The 19,364-nt window shown below is 29.6% G+C and overlaps 1 protein-coding gene across 1 annotated transcript; it reads right to left on the minus strand.

Annotated features, from left to right (window-relative positions):
- Positions 1-929: 929 nt before the first annotated feature.
- On the minus strand, positions 930-11,841 carry LOC147065682 (uncharacterized). The gene is made up of 3 exons (XM_085957277.1): positions 11,812-11,841; positions 1,405-2,975; positions 930-1,218 (listed from the first exon to the last, which is right to left on the minus strand). Exons 1-3 carry the CDS (start codon positions 11,839-11,841, stop codon positions 930-932), a joined length of 1,890 nt encoding a protein of 629 aa, XP_085813403.1.
- Between the last annotated feature and the right edge of the window lie 7,523 nt (positions 11,842-19,364).

Here is a 19,364-nt window from a genome sequence, read left to right on the forward strand (position 1 = left end):
ATCACGCAATGTCGGCCATATTTGCCGGCCTTTCTGATTGCCGTGATTTGTACATTATTATGCTCATTCCTTCTTTTTTTATTCATAGGTTATATTTATTTTCACAGAATGACAGCTGCTTTAACATTTATTATGGACAGTGGATTGCGAATTTAGATTAAAAACAAAAATATTTTAGTTATTAAAGGTTTTTCCTTTATTATTGCAAAGTAGGTATATAAAAATATAAATATAAAAATCGTTGAAAATAATATTATAAAATCAAAATTGAACATTATTTTGGAAAATACAATAAGTATTATACATACATAGGTAATCTAATAAAATATCGACTATATTTGCGACAGTTACTAAAATACTTATAAATTATTTTATAATAGTATAGGTATCAAAAACTACTTAAAAACACTAATATTATCTTTTAAATAATATCCTTACGAAAAAAATAATACATCTTCATGGTAACTGATTATGACTAACACTCTTAAATTATCAAAAAAGAAAAAAATGTATAAATTTCATAAATATAATCTTTAAATAAAATTCTGATTGGACTGTTACTGGCCATTTAAAATAAAATATTTAAAAAAAAAATGATAATAATTATTAAATAAATATTACATACGAGATAGGTAATAATATTTTTCAATGAAGGATGTTTATATACAATTTTCATATATCTATAATACTAAAATTAAGGTACAGCACCAACTATTTCATGTGTCACTGCTTGTGCTTGCATTATAAATTAATATGTTTTATATTTTACTAATATTATCTGAACCGATTTCTTGCCAAGTCAAGGATGCTTACTTTTATAAGATGTTGCAATCAGTAATTTTGTTAATACAAAATCTGGACATCCAAATCAAAAAGTTAACACCCTCAAGTCAGTTGTTCATGCGAAAAAGCGCTGACTTTATAATTTATTAGTTCCTTGGAGGAAGGTAGTCTCTGTCTGGCTGAGGTGGGCTACCTGGGAATCCAGAATCGGAATGGGAAGGGTGACTGCTTCCTGGCCGGCTAGATCCTGGTCCTGATGGGAAGGAAGGACCACTGGGTCCTCCAGATGGGTATCCTTGTGAGGGGAACGAAGAAGAAGGACCCTGTGGTTTTTGAGATCCTGGGTAAGACGATGGGCCTTGAGACGACTGTGATCCTGGGTAGGAAGACGACGGTCCTTGGGGTGTTCCAGATCCAGGGTATGATGAAGAAGGGCTGTGAGATCCTGGATAAGAAGGAGATGTTCCTTGAGATCCTGTATGAGAAGGAGATGATCCTTGTGATCCTGGGTAAGACGGAGATGATCCTTGAGATCCTGGATAGGAAGGAGATGTTCCTTGCACTCCTGGGTAAGAAGGAGATGATCCTTGTGCTCCGGGGTAAGAAGGAGATGATCCTTGCGCTCCAGGGTAAGAAGGAGATGATCCTTGAGATCCGGGGTATGAAGGAGAAGATCCTTGAGCTCCAGGGTATGAAGGAGAAGATCCTGGGTAAGTGCTTGATGGGCGTTGAGATCCTGGGTATCCAGATGGTTTAGAGGAGCTTGGATATCCACCACTTGGACCTTGAGAACTAGACTGTCCTGGATAGTTTGATGATGGCCCTTGTGGACCCGATTGGCCTGGGTAGTTGGACGAAGGACCCTGTGGACCCGATTGACCTGGGTAGTTTGAAGAAGGACCTTGCGGACCCGATTGGTCAGGGTAGCTCGATGATGGACCTTGTGGGCCTGATTGGCCAGGGTAATTTGTGGATGGTCCTAGATTACCAGATTGTCCTGGATAATTAGCAGATGGGCCATGAGATCCAGATTGACCTGGGTATTCGCCATGAGAACCTTGTTGCTGACTTCCAGTTATGCTGTAGTCATATAAATTGGCATTGAGACCGAAGAAGCTAGGGGCAGAATTACAATCGAATTGATTCCACCAAACGCATACGAAGAATTCTTGAGAGAAAATTGTGCCATTGGGGCATAAGAAATCGTAAGTCTTGTTATTGGCGCAAATGTGGAAAATTTGGCACTGAGCCTCGACATCAGCATAGTATCCGGGGTATTGTTGAGCATCACAACTGAAAGATGTTTGGAAAACTTCAGAGAATATCGGATAATCTCGGCCAGGTTCTCCGGGAATAGCAGAATAATCTCCTTCATCATATGAGCCACTATCATCACCTTGCTGTCCAAATCCAGAAGCGGGCTGTCCACCTTGTGGATAGTTATTGCCACCGAATGATGATCCTGGTCCAGATCCACCTTGCGGGTAGTCAGATGCTGGTCCTTGCCCTCCCTGAGGATATTGTCCCGACGGTCTCTGTCCTGGATATTGCTGTGGGCCAGTTGGTCTGCTTGATCCAGAAGGTCCGCTTGGGCCAGAAGGTCCTTGTCCACCTTGTGGGTATTGTCCAGAAGAGGATGGTCCTTGATATCCATTATCTCCCTGGCCACCATGCCCTCCCTGGGTTCCCTGGCCGCCGTGTCCTCCTTGACCTCCCTGGGGATATTGTGATGACGGTCTTTGTGGCTGGTATCCATTTGATCCGGACTGTCCAGGTTTTTGAGGTCCCTGTGGATAGTTGTTGTTTGAACCAGATGGTCCCGAAGGATATCCCTGGTTTCCACCTTGTGGTCTATTGCTTTGTGAGTCACTTTGTGTGTGCCCAGATGGATATCCACTTGTGGAACCTGAACTGGGATACGACGAGCTGGATCCAGGGAATGAAGGGCCGGATCCAGGATATGCGGAGCTGGATCCAGGGTACGATGGGCTTGATCCTGCTCCTGAGTATGAGGGAGTTGAAGGTCCGGCGGAAGGAGAGTAACCAGGGTAAGCCTGAGTTCCCGAAGAAGATCCTGGATAACCGCTATTGCTGCTTCCTGGGTATCCACTTGATGAATCGCCAGGTCGAGGAGATGATGAGCCAGATCCCAGTGGTTTGTCGGGACGGTTATAGGTATAACCATTTTGAGCCTGTTACAAATAATAATATACTCATTAGATTTAGCAGGTAAAACAATATAATCCTAATAACATAATATTGGTAATTAATTGTCGGGAATTTCATAATAGGCAATACTGTGGATCATAGTAGATATGTATAGATAATTATATAATAAGTAGTAAATGATAAAATCAAAAACAGTAATCAGACAATAAACTTGTACTGCACTACTTATATGCACTGTGCTGGTGGAATTGATTTTTGTGTTTACTATTACCTACCTAATTGATTATAACGAAAAAATATTCCACAAAAGATTTTATTGTATCTAACTTATAAATTAATCTCATTGTGGACATTTTCAAATAATAAATTTATTATTACAATACAAATACCCAAATATTTTTTTATCAGATACTTACAGTAACAGACGCTCCAATCGCGAGTAACACTGAAACAAAATATAAGCATTATGTTAATAAAAAAATACAACTCTCCATTTATTACAATGCAACGTATTTATTGATAGTAATGATAGATAGAGGAAGTGCTATCATGAACTTTTTGTTTCAATATAAATAATTTCGATATTTTTTGTGATTGTCCATTTAAATATTCAAAATATATATTGTATACTGTATTAAAACCTTGTTTTACATTTTGTAACATTAATGCAAGGTGGTTTTTAGGTTGCAGGGGTAAATAAATATTTTTTTTTCGATTTTAATTGTTAACTTATTTTTTGTCTATTCATGATTGTTCATCTAAATAATAATAGTTCACCATGCATTCATGATGATTTCTAATTTCTCTGTGTAATAATATTATGCACTCTCATGGAATTGACTGAGGAGAATCTAATGAATGTTTAAATGCTGACGGAGCGTATTATCAATGGGCCTGCAATGCAATACGACTTGCAACTAGTTTAACTATTATTTTATTATCAGCTTCAATTATTAGGACTTTTTAGATATAATAATATATGAATATACTGCTTTGTTAGCTAAGAATCAACCCTTTATCAATGTCATTCAAATCAAGTGGGTTAACAACTACGTTCGACATAATATTATACATATATTGATAGTGTTAGTTATATTATATGACGTGATTCCTCGCAGAACCAAACTGGCGTAAAACGTATTTGGGCGCCAGTGTACTATTTTCAAAAGTGAATTGTCTAAAAGTGTCTAAATCGTTTGGTAAGTGTTCAATCCATGTATGGTACCAATGGTCACGTATGCATGAGAAATATTATGTAAGAGAAAATATTCAGAAACTACACGAAATGTAGCATGGTAACGTGCAAGGTGGGCATAATGCGAAAGAATACAAAAATAAACCAATGTATAAGGAGGCAGGTAAAAATAGAGTTCGTTAAGTTGATTATATGGCTATCATTTAGAGTGTTTAGACAACCGCTGGGAAAACGCATTCAGTGGTATCCAAAGGATATTAAATGACCACAGTGCAAAACTAGATTGATTGACGGGTGTGGATTGCAGCGAAGAACTAAGGAGGCATTTATCCAGTAGTGGATACATCCTGGCTGATTATGGTATGGGTATTTTAAAGTTTTCTAATATTGAATTTTTCACCTCATGACCGAAATACTATATTATTTATTTTCAAAAACTAGAGAGCTTAATCCTTGATGTGGCATGTATGTTGTAAAAATTCTACAATCTGACATATAAAGATATCTACTTACTTAATTGAGATGTGAAAATACATTTAAGTCTTAGTGAGAACAATGGTAATTTCGTTTATTGTGCAGTTATTAAAAAATATGCATGTTAATTATTATTGCACGCTGTAATTCATGGACATTAAAGTATCTTATAGTCACTGCTCGCTTGCCCGACGCAACGGAACAAAGTGTCTGTGTGAAAAATGACGTCTTTGGTATTTTTGATTTATAATTTTCCGCTAAAGTCTAGTTAGTGAGCGACGTGGTGAACGAATTGCTCGATTTTGTTGAATTAATTACTCTTTTGGAATAAATCACAAAACGTGAGAATTTTTTAGCTGATTTGCATACACAATGGACTATTTCTAAATGCTTTAAAACGCGTAGATTTGATACTCTCGTTAACATTAATAAAGATGTAGTTAAGATACTTACGTGTATATTTTTACAAGGTTTTACTTTGTATAGGAGTAGGTATTACAAATAATTTATTAATTTCATATCTAATAATATAATATGATAAGTTAATTAAATTTAAATTTACCGTTAGTTTATTCACTGCGCAATATGCTTACATTTTAAGGTATATTCAGTAATTTTATAAAAATTAAGTAGATTAGTGTTGTCAACTAATATTTTTTAGATCTGTCAGAAAAAATCGCCTGTATGATTAACATCGCGGAGAAAACGTAAAAGAAAGTTTGCCAAAAACTATTTCTTGCAGTGGACACTGAAGTCAGGAGCTTTTTAAATGTCGATCAACAAAATAATAATTACATTTTTAAATATACATGAAAATATGTATTGTAATTTTTCATGGAAACTTACACCAAAACATACTTGATTTCAGACCATTTATGCCACATGACATTTTTCAAAGCTACGCGTACATATTTATACTAATAAAATATTAAAGTGTCCGATGATCCATTCAAAATAAGTCTTAATAAATACTATTATAATAATTAAAAATTGGAAACATTAATTTAGTTGGATTTTTGAAAATAGAACAAAGCAGATTTAAAATGGTGTTACCCACAAACTTTATTTATTTAATAAAACCAAACTATTTTTTTCTTATAATAATATTTAATTTAGTATCGCTAATAACTTATTATATTTTGGTTTGGGAATATTTAAAAACAAATGAACAATAATGTGCACCCGCCAATAGTTATTATTTGATAAAAAACTTATGTTATAGATGAAAGGTATGCAAAAAATCGTGATTGTATTCAATAATTATTTATTATTGAGAAAAAAATTTTTGTATCCTGGTCAATAATTGGATTCAAACCAATATCGCTGTCTTTTGATCAAACTACTGTAAACTTAAACAAGTCAATAATTATCGTATAGCAATGTAAGCACTACTTATTGTTGATTATTATTCGAAGATGCCTATTCATTATGCACTTATGGCAAAGGCTTGTTGTGCTCTAAGATCACAGAACATTATTGGTTCAAGAAAACTTTACTGGAAGTCTACGTCATAAAAAAGATACAATGATTTGTGATTTGCAAAGAAAGATATATAGGTTTTTTAAAATCTAATAACTGTCATGCTTTACTTAAACTAGTAGGCATTTAAGAGTGACATTAAAAGTGAGAGATTTTAATACTTTTTGGTATTATTTTCAATATCTAAACAAATTTAATACAAAAATAGATAATGCAGAAATACGATAAAATAATGTAATAAATGTAACATGAAAAATTTTCAAAAAAATATTCTAATACATTCAACTGTTTTTGTGATATCATATTTGAACTCTATACAGTGTTGTGCACGATGTATTTGCAATAAAAATATTTAGCAAAAAGTAATTGTGACTCATTGGCCTTCCGGAATTTTACTAGCATCCCACTGGGTCAATCTGCATGCCTCTGTATGGCATATTAATTGTATGAAGAGTCTCAGACAGATAATATTATACTTACTACGAAAGTTGTTTTGATGTATTGGATAAAGTACAGTATTGGATACAATACAGTGGTAAATTCTATGTAGCTTTCTAGTTATGTAGACTTTTAAAGTGATTTTATGAGTTTTACTAGTTCATATTATGAAATAATAAATGTAACTATTTAATATACTGATTTATAAGTTAATTTAATTATCTTGGAAGATATCTATGTATAATCGGATATATGTGATATGTACCTTGTACTTTTGATAGATACAACTACAATATTTAAATTAAAAACCATGATATAGAAAAGGAATATATTTTTTTATGTTGTTTTTAAATTATTGCATGTAGTTAAATCTGATGTATGTAATAATTGAAATAGTTATGTTAACAATAATTAAATCGAACATTTTCGTAAACAAATTAAGTCCGTGTGAACTGAAATACATTTTGCAGAAAACATTAAAGTACCGCAAATGTCTGCCCATTGTTTCCTACTGTCGCAATGGCATTTACTTAATTGTTTAATCCTACAGCCAGTCATGGTTCGAAATTAACGTTTCGATGGTCGCATGTCCAGATAGCTTGCGACTATAGCACTTTTCAATTAATCGGAATAATAAGAAAAATCTGACGATATTTTGTTCAGCTATGCTAAGTACATTAAATTATTGTTAATACTCGTATTATAATATATCATGTATCTGCATCATTAATTTATAATAATTTGACATCACCTCATATACCCAACGTCAGAATAAGTATAAATAAGAAATTTTACTCATACAAAAATTTACTTACGAATAATTAAAAAAGTATATTTCTATTATAAAGAATATTATGTTGCCTAATAGGTTAATATACGGCTGACTCATCACTCACTCACAAGTAATTAATTAGTTTAGATAGCAATTAAAATATAAGACAATCTATCATAACAGTAAGTGATTTATCTAAATTATTTAATAAACTAAAATATTGTCTTCAATTTCAATTTATTAATACAATGTCTTTGGACCATAAATTGACAGTACCTACAAACCACTTAGGTATGCTGTATATATTGGACAAAACAATGTAAAATATTAATGTCTGCTGAATTGTGGGAGAGAACCATAAGTTTTGCATTTATAAAAATTACAGTATTCGCCCATTTTGCAAAAATAAACTCAATAATGTAATAAAAAAACAAACCTCTCTCAAAACTCAACGCGGAACAGAAAATTTTTAGGGCGCCGTGAAAAAAATCTTGCTAAAAAAGTATATGAACACGTAGGGTGTTGTGAAATGCAAAACAAAATAAAACCACTAAGTTAATTACAGGTTGTTTTTCAATGTGTGTTTGGACTCAGAGTATGGACCTATTAGGTTGAGCAAGTAGTTAATATCCATTGGTCTATTAATACAATCTCCACTCTGTGGAGGCCCATATAGTATGATCTTATTAGGAACATAGTAAAAAAAATAATAAAATACATGAATAAAATAATATACAAGGTAAAATATATGTAAGTATAATATAAAAGTATTTCATGTATTATATTATTTATATTAGTATTATCGAGTGACATCTTGGCTTACTTATGCAAGATTCCAACGTGCTGTTGGGAAACTGAAAGTGCACTTCCACTGTATATATATTTTGTTGCATCCAACTTTTAAATCACGTACTTATCTTGTTTATGTAGATAATAATGCCATGTTTTGGAAGGTTGTGCTGCTACTGTTTAAATTGGCTTACGATTTATGATGCATATGTTGAAGGAGAAAATAATGCATGCATAAGATACATTGAAAAATAAATATGAGCAAAACGTTATTTAAAATATTATTGTGTAATCATTTCTATCGCGTTAACTGTCAATAATTGATATAAAATAAAATTGTAATATAATATATTATTATTACGCTGCATAATTAGGAAGAATTAATTAGTAAGTATCCATTATATTTTGTTTAATTTCAATTTATTATTTATTAAAAATGCTTTCAAAATCAGCAATTCGTGAAATTGTAATATATATAAAGACTTGCCTATATAAAATCGCAATGCTATATTATTATATAGACTAAGACCGCAATATATTAAAAAAAATACATTTAAGTTTGGGTACAGGATAATTATTGTAAATCTATATTTTTAAAATAATTAAAATCAGTAGAGGTATAAAATAAGGACATTTCTAAAATTTTAAAATGAAATATTAGTTCAATAGGTACTCCTTGAAATTAAATAAATAGCTTATTTGTTTTGTTATTGATTAAATTCCAGTAAACGTAGCAAAATTCCAAATGCCAAACTGAGATAAAATTAAAGACGTCAACGATTGATCGTATTGGTTTTGATGGAAGTTAACGAATATTATTGTATTTCATCATAATTCGTGGAATATAACCATAATGTCAACAAGGTTTGTAATAAATTGTTATAAACCATCCCATTTAACATTTGAGAGAAGATTATCGGCATTTTACAGTATTTTAAAGAAGATCCGGTAAAAATAACTCAGGGATCGGCATTTTTTTAACTTACATAATTTAAATTAAAGCATCTTTTGTTAATAGTCACATTTGTTTTATTTTATGTTGAATTAGTGATTATTTCATCAAACTATATTCTATACAAGATATCTTAAGTAGTCTGATGAATAACGACATTTGAAATTACTGTTCCAAGTTGATATCAACCAAACTGTAGTGTATTATTAGAAAGTTTAAATTTTACAAATTAGTTTCTATAAAAACCTTTATCGTTTAATTCTTACAAATATCTCATAATATATCTAAATACATTTTTTTTTACTATGGGTACGAATAAAGTAAATATTAGCAAAAAGTAGCTAATGGCGTGCTTTATGATGAATGATCTTAAGTAGTTTATTTTTAGCAATCTTTGAAATATCTTATATTACGATGATTAATTCTCACCATGCAGGAAGAAACCTACATATTTTTTAAATACCTAGAGAGTTATTCAACAATTGAATTTTAGTTTATACTTTGCAAGATTCATAATATTATAATCATTAGCAATTCATTTTATTTTTACGCATGGTTCCACTTTTTGTAAGAGGTTAGATATGTTGTTAAAAAAATAGCTTCACCTTGTCTAAAACTATTGTAAAAGGGCTGAGTCAGTTATTAATATTATTTAATCACGAGTATACCTTTTTTCAAATTAGTACCCATGTAACTATAATAATGCTAATAATTAAGTGGACACGGATGTATAATAATATGGTGCTGTAAGAAATTGTCTTTGAATATGTGGCTCGTAAACCATAGATAAGTGGCATTTATAGAAAATAAACGTAAGGACGTCAACATAACAACAATGAAGGATCAAATCATTAAAAAACAATCACGATTTACGGTTAAAATAATATTTTAACTATTAACGACAAAATAAGACAATTCAACAAGTAAGAGCTATGGATTATTAACAAAAAATATGTTAACATTATAAACTTAGTGGAAACATATAACATACAAACCTATACATTGAATACATTCTTTTTAAAAATAAAGGTGAGTAGCGTAAATTACAATTAGGTATCTTAATAGTCTGGTTTTAGGAGAACTAGCTGTGAGCCATTCGTTGAATGCAACGACTTCATTTCTTAGACATACTTATTGAAAAAGAAAACCTAACTAGTTGACTCAGTTGTGGGGTTTGAATCCTTGAATCACCGATAGCGCTTGTCGACGGTGGGTGACATTGAAAGCAAATGTGCACGTGAACTAATGACTACATTTTTATTATTATTTTTGATTAGAGAGACCACTATCATCTAGATTCTAACTTGTTATAAGAGAAAATGACTTTTTTAATCGTCATCAGTTATTCCAATATTAATGTGTATAATTTTGGTATTTTTGCCATTTTCTATGAATTCTACTCTGTACTCCGAATCGGAACCGGGGTGACGATATTTTGAAAGATGTAATGGAAATTAATATTTTTTTTGATGAAACTAAATGAAAAACTTTGCAAAGAATGTGTTTATTACTATGACCTAATATTCATATTGTGGAATGTAAAAGTGCCAATTAAATATTACAGAGGAAAATTTATCGACTTTACTAATATGTATCCAAAACACGACCTCTTTTTTACAATTCATTCAACTTTTTATCTCATTCATCAATCAGTCAAATGCAAACGAAAGCGATGCTGATGATTAGTTATGACAGGCGATGTAATCACTTATGATGCATAATATGCTTATTATTATATATTTTGTTGTTATTTGTACAAACTTTAATGTTTTTAAATACTGTTTGCAGAGAAATTATAAAGCCTAGTCCAGACCAACATACATAATATTATGTCCACATATAAATCATTATATAATGGTCTTTAAACTTTTGTAACTACACACATATGCATTGATTGAAAGTTTTAAATCTCGTTAAGACTAGCAAAAAAATATTTAAACTTAAACGAAGTTTGGACAGTCCACGTCGTAAAAATTTGTACGCTTTAATTAAATTAATATTTTACAATTTCACGCGTCGCTGCTTCTAGTGAAAAAGTGAAAATTTCCTTACCCAAATATAGCCACTCTTGACTCCTTTTCTTGAGACTGTATGGTTATTGCTAGACACTACCAAACTGACTTACTCTTATAAATTCTAAGAAAGTGTAGTTTAAAAGTTAGAAGAGATCTTTATTTAGCTATATATTTTTTTGTGTAAATAGAAACTCTGCCATTCTTGGTGATATTCACTTGACGTGTGTCCACGATAACTATCTTAGAATTTGGTAATGACAATTAGGAGGGCAATTATACATTTGTTCAATCAAATTGCCTACATATATGTATATATTCCATTTACTTGAGATTTAGTTTAGGTGGACATTGTTTAATAGATTATTAAAATAGGGTTTACTTAGATCATTCGATGTATTTAAACGTACTTTTGCTATATTTTTTTTTGTTAAGTTTTCTGATTATGTCGTATTTTTTTGTTAATACTGCAATAAATTTCTTTATTTTTTTCATGTTGTGTTGAGATCATTTTGAATTTATGATTGAAAGTTGTCTTCTATTCGTAACGAAATACAAAAACAAAACATATTATTAATACGAAAATATTTAAAATGTATTTATGTCTGTCAACAGTTTTTATACAAATTTATAAAAGTTTTTATTACAATATAAATGCAGTTGTTTATGGACAGACGTATATTGGTCTAAACTAAGCACAAGTATTGCTTACCAAAATAAAACGTGAACTTACTATTCACAAACTGACCGTGAATTTGACACTTGACACTGTCACCATTGTCCATTCACAATAAAAGAACTTATACTTATCATTAATAAGCCATCTGACGTCAATATTACTATTAGATACTAGGTATTATGAATCAATCACCAAGATAACTAAGTAATGCGTTATATTATATTATATATTTTTAATCACGATGGATTATAGATAATATAGAAAAAAACTTTCATTAGAGTTCAAAGGTATATTCACAATGGTTTATATTAAAAAAAAACTATTGTATGTACATATTTAAAAGACAGTTTAAATAATTAAATTTAATATACTATTACTATTATGTTGTAACATATAATACTTGTTATTATAATTATATAAGATGTATTTCCGATAATACTGTGTTCATTTTATGATTTTAACGATAAAGCATTATCTCAGTTAAAGTTAATCGCTTAATATAAATCATCATCAGTTAATACATAATGAGTATATTATATATTATGTATGACGTCATAATTTCTTTATAAGAACGCTGGAAAAACATGTAAGCTAGTTTAGTGTGAACCAAGAAAGCTTTTATAAAATTTATGATAATGCCAAAAACGAATTATAGAAATCTGTCGTTGGTGGTTGAAAATTATTTCATAGAAATTATTGACTGTAGATAAAAAACAAATTTTAATTAAAGATTTATAAAACCGGTTGCTTTATAGTTTTTACATTATCCAGAAATGAATAAAAAGAAAAATCTTCTGACGTAACCGACTTTAAGCTCAAAGCAATCACAACTATATTGTAGATAACCCTTATTATCAAAGATTATTTTTTGTGGTGAAGCAGAGTAGCGATTCCATAATGGTTGTTATCTGATTAGTGATTATTATTACTATATTTTCAATATCACAGTTGGTATTTAATAGTTTTTTGAATAAGCCTGTGAATCCACCCTAACATAAAAAAAACTGTTTTCAACGGTGGATTGTCCGGCTATGTAAAAATTATAAATGATTTTTTTTATTAATTAAATCATATATATTATGAATTATGACGTATATTTATATTATTATGACATCTCAAATTTAGAATGTATATTTTAGTTAATCAGTTTTAATTACTTTTATTTGTATATAAATATGTACAGTATAGTAAACGAGAAGATGTTGTATAAGTATATAAAAGTAATGATGCATTATAAGTGATAGTAATCAAATGTATACATGTGTATTCGTGATCATATTAATCAACGTTAACATAATACAAAGATAAAGATTTCTTCACAAATGAAATTATCGAACACGTTCTCGGTCTTCCGCATAATTCAGGTAACTTATTATCGGTCGTAAGGTGCAGGTGAAAATTTTATTGCCTCCTCAGGTACATGCAAACTTTAAGGGCAATGATTTCAAACGAGCTAAAACATTCTAACGAATAAAAAATATCACGACTTACATGCTTAATTATATTAAACATTGACAATCTATACGGTCCGTAAAATATAAATATTCTAAATATAATAACTTGGGATAGAAGTGCCTACTGCATCATCAATCAATGAAATCAAGTCCATTCTCAGTCAAGTAAAAATTTCATATACGTGTTATATAATTTAATTTCATGTAATAAGTGTGTAATATATTTTTTAATTACGAATGAAAACTACATATTTAATAATGAATAAAATACCAAAACGATGTCGTGAACTATTCATAATTTATTATTGATGCTACGATCAAATAATTACAAGATAAAAAGAACTTTTTATGTACAACTTTTTTAAATTTTCTGTTGAATCATATAAACTTGACTTAACTAGCTTAAGCGATCAAAAAATTTGTACTTGATAGAAATAATACTGAAATGTCATTTTGACATGTCATATTGATTTCCATAGTAACGCACGTATATATTAATAATTTAGTTGCTAGGACCCCAGACCCCTAGCAACCAATGATGGTGTCGAAATAACTTTCCATACAAAACAGAATTAACTGAAAATGAATTCAATTCTCCTTAAAAATGGCTAAAAGTATTAAAAAAATGCATTATTGGCATCGTGTTCTGATATATTTTAAAAGTATCAAATGTCTAGCTAGTCGGGAAGTTAGTTAAAAATCGATTGCAAGATTTGTACCGGATAAACAACCACCGGATAAATAAGAATACGACCTAATAAAAACGTTGTAAAACACTGTAGAATATCGTAATATATCATGAACTAAAACTAAATATATGAAAATTAATCTAAAAAAGAAGTTGTTATACGTTAAATCATAATTATTTAGATAAAAAATCACGTAACATCGTTAATAATAGTAAATGTAAAAAGTAAATGACTAAAACATAAAGCTGACATTTTCATTATTATTTACAAGTAATGCTGCTAACGCAGTAAGTATTATTCTTTCTATAGTTACCAATGTAACCATCGTGGAATCTCTTAAAATAGTATTTGATATTATTCTCTATGGGTAACCAAATCAATCGTACTTCATGATGGTAATATAGAATAGTAACACGTAACGCAGTATAGGCAGATACTATTAAAAATATCCCCTGTCATATGAACGGTTAAATATACTAACTATTAATAATTAGAAATACTACGGTTTTAGTAATTTACTGAATCAATTAATACTAGCTACTTATGATAGGTATTTGATGAGTAAAATTTAAATTTAAATTTAAATCGAAATGAAATGATTCAATTTTTAATATATCATATTAACGATTTAAAACATTAACATATTATTTTTCTACTCTTAAAATCATTTAATGAAATTTTTATTTATAACATTTTTCAAATTAATATCTACTAACTAATATTTTTCTAGCGTCAGTGTGTTCTAAAAATTGAATTTTCTGCAATATCTCAATGTTTTCTATATATGGTACAAACTATGAATACACGTTGCGTTTTTGCATCAATAATAATACAGCATTATGTGTCATTACCCAAAATTGTGTTAACGCAAGAAGAATATATCTGCTATGTACGCTAGACATATTTATCTGGTAGGTAATAGATAATTATTTGTGCATTTGCTATATTACAAACTCCATAAACCGTAAAGGAAGAATATTTAATAATTAACATTAACTTTATAGTGTTTATTTATAATATTATATTTTATAATTATTCTTTACAGTATTTAATTTTGGCAATTGAAATAGATACGAATATTATTTGTAATAATTTTCACATGAAAATTTAAATAATATATCGTAATGTAGTTATTTGTAAATTTAAAGATATTGTTGAATGAATGAGAACGAATTCACAGAAAGTAAACCATATTTGGTTATCACTATTTGGACATATTTTTTTCTTATAGGAAGTAAAATTTCCTGACGGATTACCTATTCAATAGCCGCCGTGACACCTGAGAATAGTTATGTATTCTTCAATAGGTTATAATAATGTCAGAAAAAACATTGATTGCATAAGCTGTACGGATAAGTAGAAGTATTTGAAACGAAAATTAGAGCAGATATGTTTAATATATTATGATGTGTCATTTCAATATAAGGAAGGCTTCATTTTTAAATGTATGCGAATTAACTAAATGGTGCTAGACACTTAAAATGACTGTGAAAAATATCAAAGTTAAATGAATTATAAACACATTATGTGCAAAAAATCAAAGACATGATGAAATATTTTATATTGCTGTGACTTTTTGTAAGGAATTTCATTTGGACAAATAGTATTAGTTCATGATGTAAGTTAAGATTTTGCAAATTCAGTAATTGCGGACGGGTAAAAAAATTAACTGCAGTCATAGTTATTGCAAGATGTGCTGTTTTTTTTTCAGCGTGATTTACGTGATGGTTCAATTTATATGTTGAGTTGGTCTTCAAAGTCACTCGCTTCTGACGGTGATAGAAAAAATCTTCACGAGAGCCAATCATAAATGACTTTCAGAGACCATAATGTGAAATAAGATCCCTAACCCGAATCATAATATGCTGTCTCAAACATCAACTGTTTTATATACCTATGTTTTTATATTAAAATTATTAACTCAACTGAATATAATTTCCATTCTGTAGACATTTTATATTATACTTTACTTGGAAGAAGTTAATTGGTAATTTACTAAATTAAACTACAATGTTGTTATATTATTCTAATAATAACAAATCATCAAAAGTTATTAGAATGAATGAAGAAATTATCAAGAAAGAAATGCATTTAGACGTCTGAATAAAATATCTAGGAGTGACGTCCGGCTATACCTAAGTCGGTGTTCTTTCAGTAGTAACGTATGAATGCAAAATATAGACTTCACATTGAAAAGATGTTCAATAACTAAGAATATTATAACCCGGTGTAAAGGGATGTACAGGGATCGAAAAATAAATAAATGGATTACGAATCAAACAAAAGAGTGAGATATAATATAGAGCTTTAATAACTTGAAATAGAGATGGGTAGGCACATTACTCATCATCCAGTGGTACTTAAGATATTTAAAATACTAAAGATAAACTAACTGGATCGATTATGTAATTAAGTACGTGGAATTGAAATACTATGGATCAAGAAGGGTGGATATAGCTAGGGGTTTGTCTAGTAGCGGATACAGAGTGATTGAAATGGTATAGTCTACGTACATCAATGTATATTGTATAGAGTATATAGTGCGTGCTTATACTTTGTGAGTTGTACTTACTTGCAAAATCTTTGCAAGTTAGTTTCACTTGCCCGAAGCATCAGAACGTTTTAAAGTTCACAACAGCGTAAGACATGTAAATCCGATTGAGATACTCAGAGATTGGTTCGAATCATTATGTTTTTAGCATTGCATCGGAACCGCGTAACCTTCGCCATTTTTCTTCAGAAGTTGCGATGCAAATTTTGTAACATTGCCATTGTCATCGGGCGTGTGAGAAAAGCGGCAATGGGTGACTTTTTGCAGAATTTCTTGTCGCCCATATTAAATTACTCTATCGCGCGTAATTATTGTTTCAGAAAAATACAGAGCCGTACAAAACTGTTGCACATCTTTTTATCGCTTTTAGTTTTCAATAATTTCCCCTGATTAAGAAGCAGTGACGAAGAATCAATGGTAAACGGTTATTTACTTTTTAAACTGATAAAAAAAACTAATTTTAAAAGGACAACAATTTTAACTAAAATATTAATACATATTCAATAATAAACAAAGCATTTTTAGTACACTTTAATAGAATAACTAAACTGAAATATAACATTCTTATCAGGAGAGAATGTTTCCATATTTAAGCGAGCAAAACAGCCCCTGACCGGTATAAAATTATCTAAAAATGTGTTATTTATTGTTATTATTACAATGCTATTCCACAAAGAGTTGACAGTTAAAATCTGATTAACATTTTAAATCGAAAAACTAATAATCATTAACCTACTGAAATTTGTGATATTTATGACAGGTAGATGTTTAATATTTTTTTTATCTTTTAAAAATACTTATATTGATATTTTATAATGTATGGAATCCTTCATTAAATTATAAGTGCATAAAGGGTCATTTAAGGAAGTGTAAGTTTCCTGAGCCCTTGCATTTGCAAAATATTGAAATAAGTAAAATACTTTGATGGTTAATTTAGCATAATTTACCATTGTAGTTTCTTTTGTCAGTCCATAAAGAGAAAATTAATATTTCAAACTCTTCTAATGATAAATATCAGTTTTGCATGTAAGTGATCGAATAAATGAAAAGAATTAATTGAGTCTCATAAAAGTACGATACATTAGTGCTTTGTTTAACGCGAGCTTTATCATAAAACGAAATCAAGAATTAACCTACTGAGCGGTTTGCAATAACCACGTTTTTTTATATGTGTGCTACGCTCTACAATGATAATTACGAATTCATTCTCCCAGAATTTACTAAGTATTTTCTGTATACATACATGTTTTGTAGAAATTTATACTAAAACAAGCAAAATGTTTAAATTTTTGCTACTATGAGGTATTTTGATAATGTAGATAGGCAAACATCGTATTATTATTATAATAGTATTATTATTAATGTGAAAAAATATAGTAAATATAATATAATTATAATTTATTATGTTGTTACTTTTTTGACTATCGTGGCTTTCTATAAAGAAATATTAATACATATTGATTATTTATTTAGACACTTTGTATTTAGAATATTTGTCAATTAATTATCATAAACAATATTATGATTTTGTGTTAGAGATCCATTGTCTCTGTTTTTTCATAAATACAATTATAAAACCCGTTTTAATGGGACCATGTTGAATTATTTTGGAGCTTTTCGGGTTAACATTATTTAATATAATATAATCAGTCAAATTATATCAACGTGTATATTATATTAATTTCACCTACATACATCATTGAAAAACATTATTATGTATTAATCAACTTTATGAAGCTCCCATTGTTCTCGTTATTTTTGCAAGATGCTCCATCATGTATTTTCTTTGTTTCTCACAATCTTTACTTCCATTATCCATTTAACTTTTACTGCAATAAAAAAGTGTTTATTATTTTCCAACCTAAGCATGATAAAATACTTTGCAATGAAAATCTGTTCTGATGATCAAACGTTGTAAACGTAGTGTGACAAATATTTACATATTATTATTTTAAATCATGCTACAATAGAATATCATCGTAAATCAATGTTTAATACTGCTGTTATTTTTAATTATTTAAATGCATTTACAAATTTACTTTACCAATTATTATTTTAAGTGTACTATAAGTATAATCAACTCAATGGTGCTCTATCGGTGCCTTTAGGTGTGTACAACGATATAGAGTAATGCAAAGTAGTAAGGTCAACTAATTTTCTTACAAACTGTAAAAAGAAAAAAATAAACTTGAATTATGTCATTTTTACAAACAAGGCTTTATGGAAAAAAAAATATCTTTACCGATCCATTTTCAAAAGCACAATTTTTTACTTGGTTTAGCAAATGTAAGCGATCAATTTTTCACGTTCGCTCTTTTAAATTCTTACCATACGAGTACAGTTAAAGGGAAATAGTGGTAAAGATATACCAAAGAAGATTATTGTAAAGTAATGAAGTCTAAAAATAGTAAAGTATAGTAAAAATGATCCTTGGTTTCCTAATTTCAATACAAGCTGAGTAAGGTAATTGAAGTGTTTTGAAAATTATTATCGTATCAAAAAATAACATACTATATGACAAACTAGAACTAAACCCTCATAGTACAATGCGTAAGGCGTTGATTATTCACCCGGGCTCCAGGTTCTATCCCCGTGAGGTCACAATATATTTACATAATCTAATAATGAATTCCTCAAGCCTGGAACGTTTGCCAACGTAATAGAGCTTCATGGTCTATTGAAGTATTTAATAAAGAAAAAAAGGCTTCGATTTACCCAACTATGTTATTATCGTAGTGTTTAAAATGTTTGATTTAGCAAAATAATGGAAAAAATGTTATGAAGATTAAAAATGTTACCTACCTATTTAGTTTTTAAATTATGAAGATAATTTTAGTGCCTATTTATGTTATGTGCGTATTTTGAATGCGTAAATAAAATTGAATTGCAGGAAACTAAAAATAGACGTAAGAAATATATCGTAAGCAC

Source organism: Rhyacophila brunnea, unplaced genomic scaffold (assembly GCF_057557595.1).
Source record: "Rhyacophila brunnea isolate RB1 unplaced genomic scaffold, BYU_Rbru_1.0 scaffold_6, whole genome shotgun sequence".
In the NCBI taxonomy this organism is placed as follows: domain Eukaryota; kingdom Metazoa; phylum Arthropoda; class Insecta; order Trichoptera; family Rhyacophilidae; genus Rhyacophila; species Rhyacophila brunnea.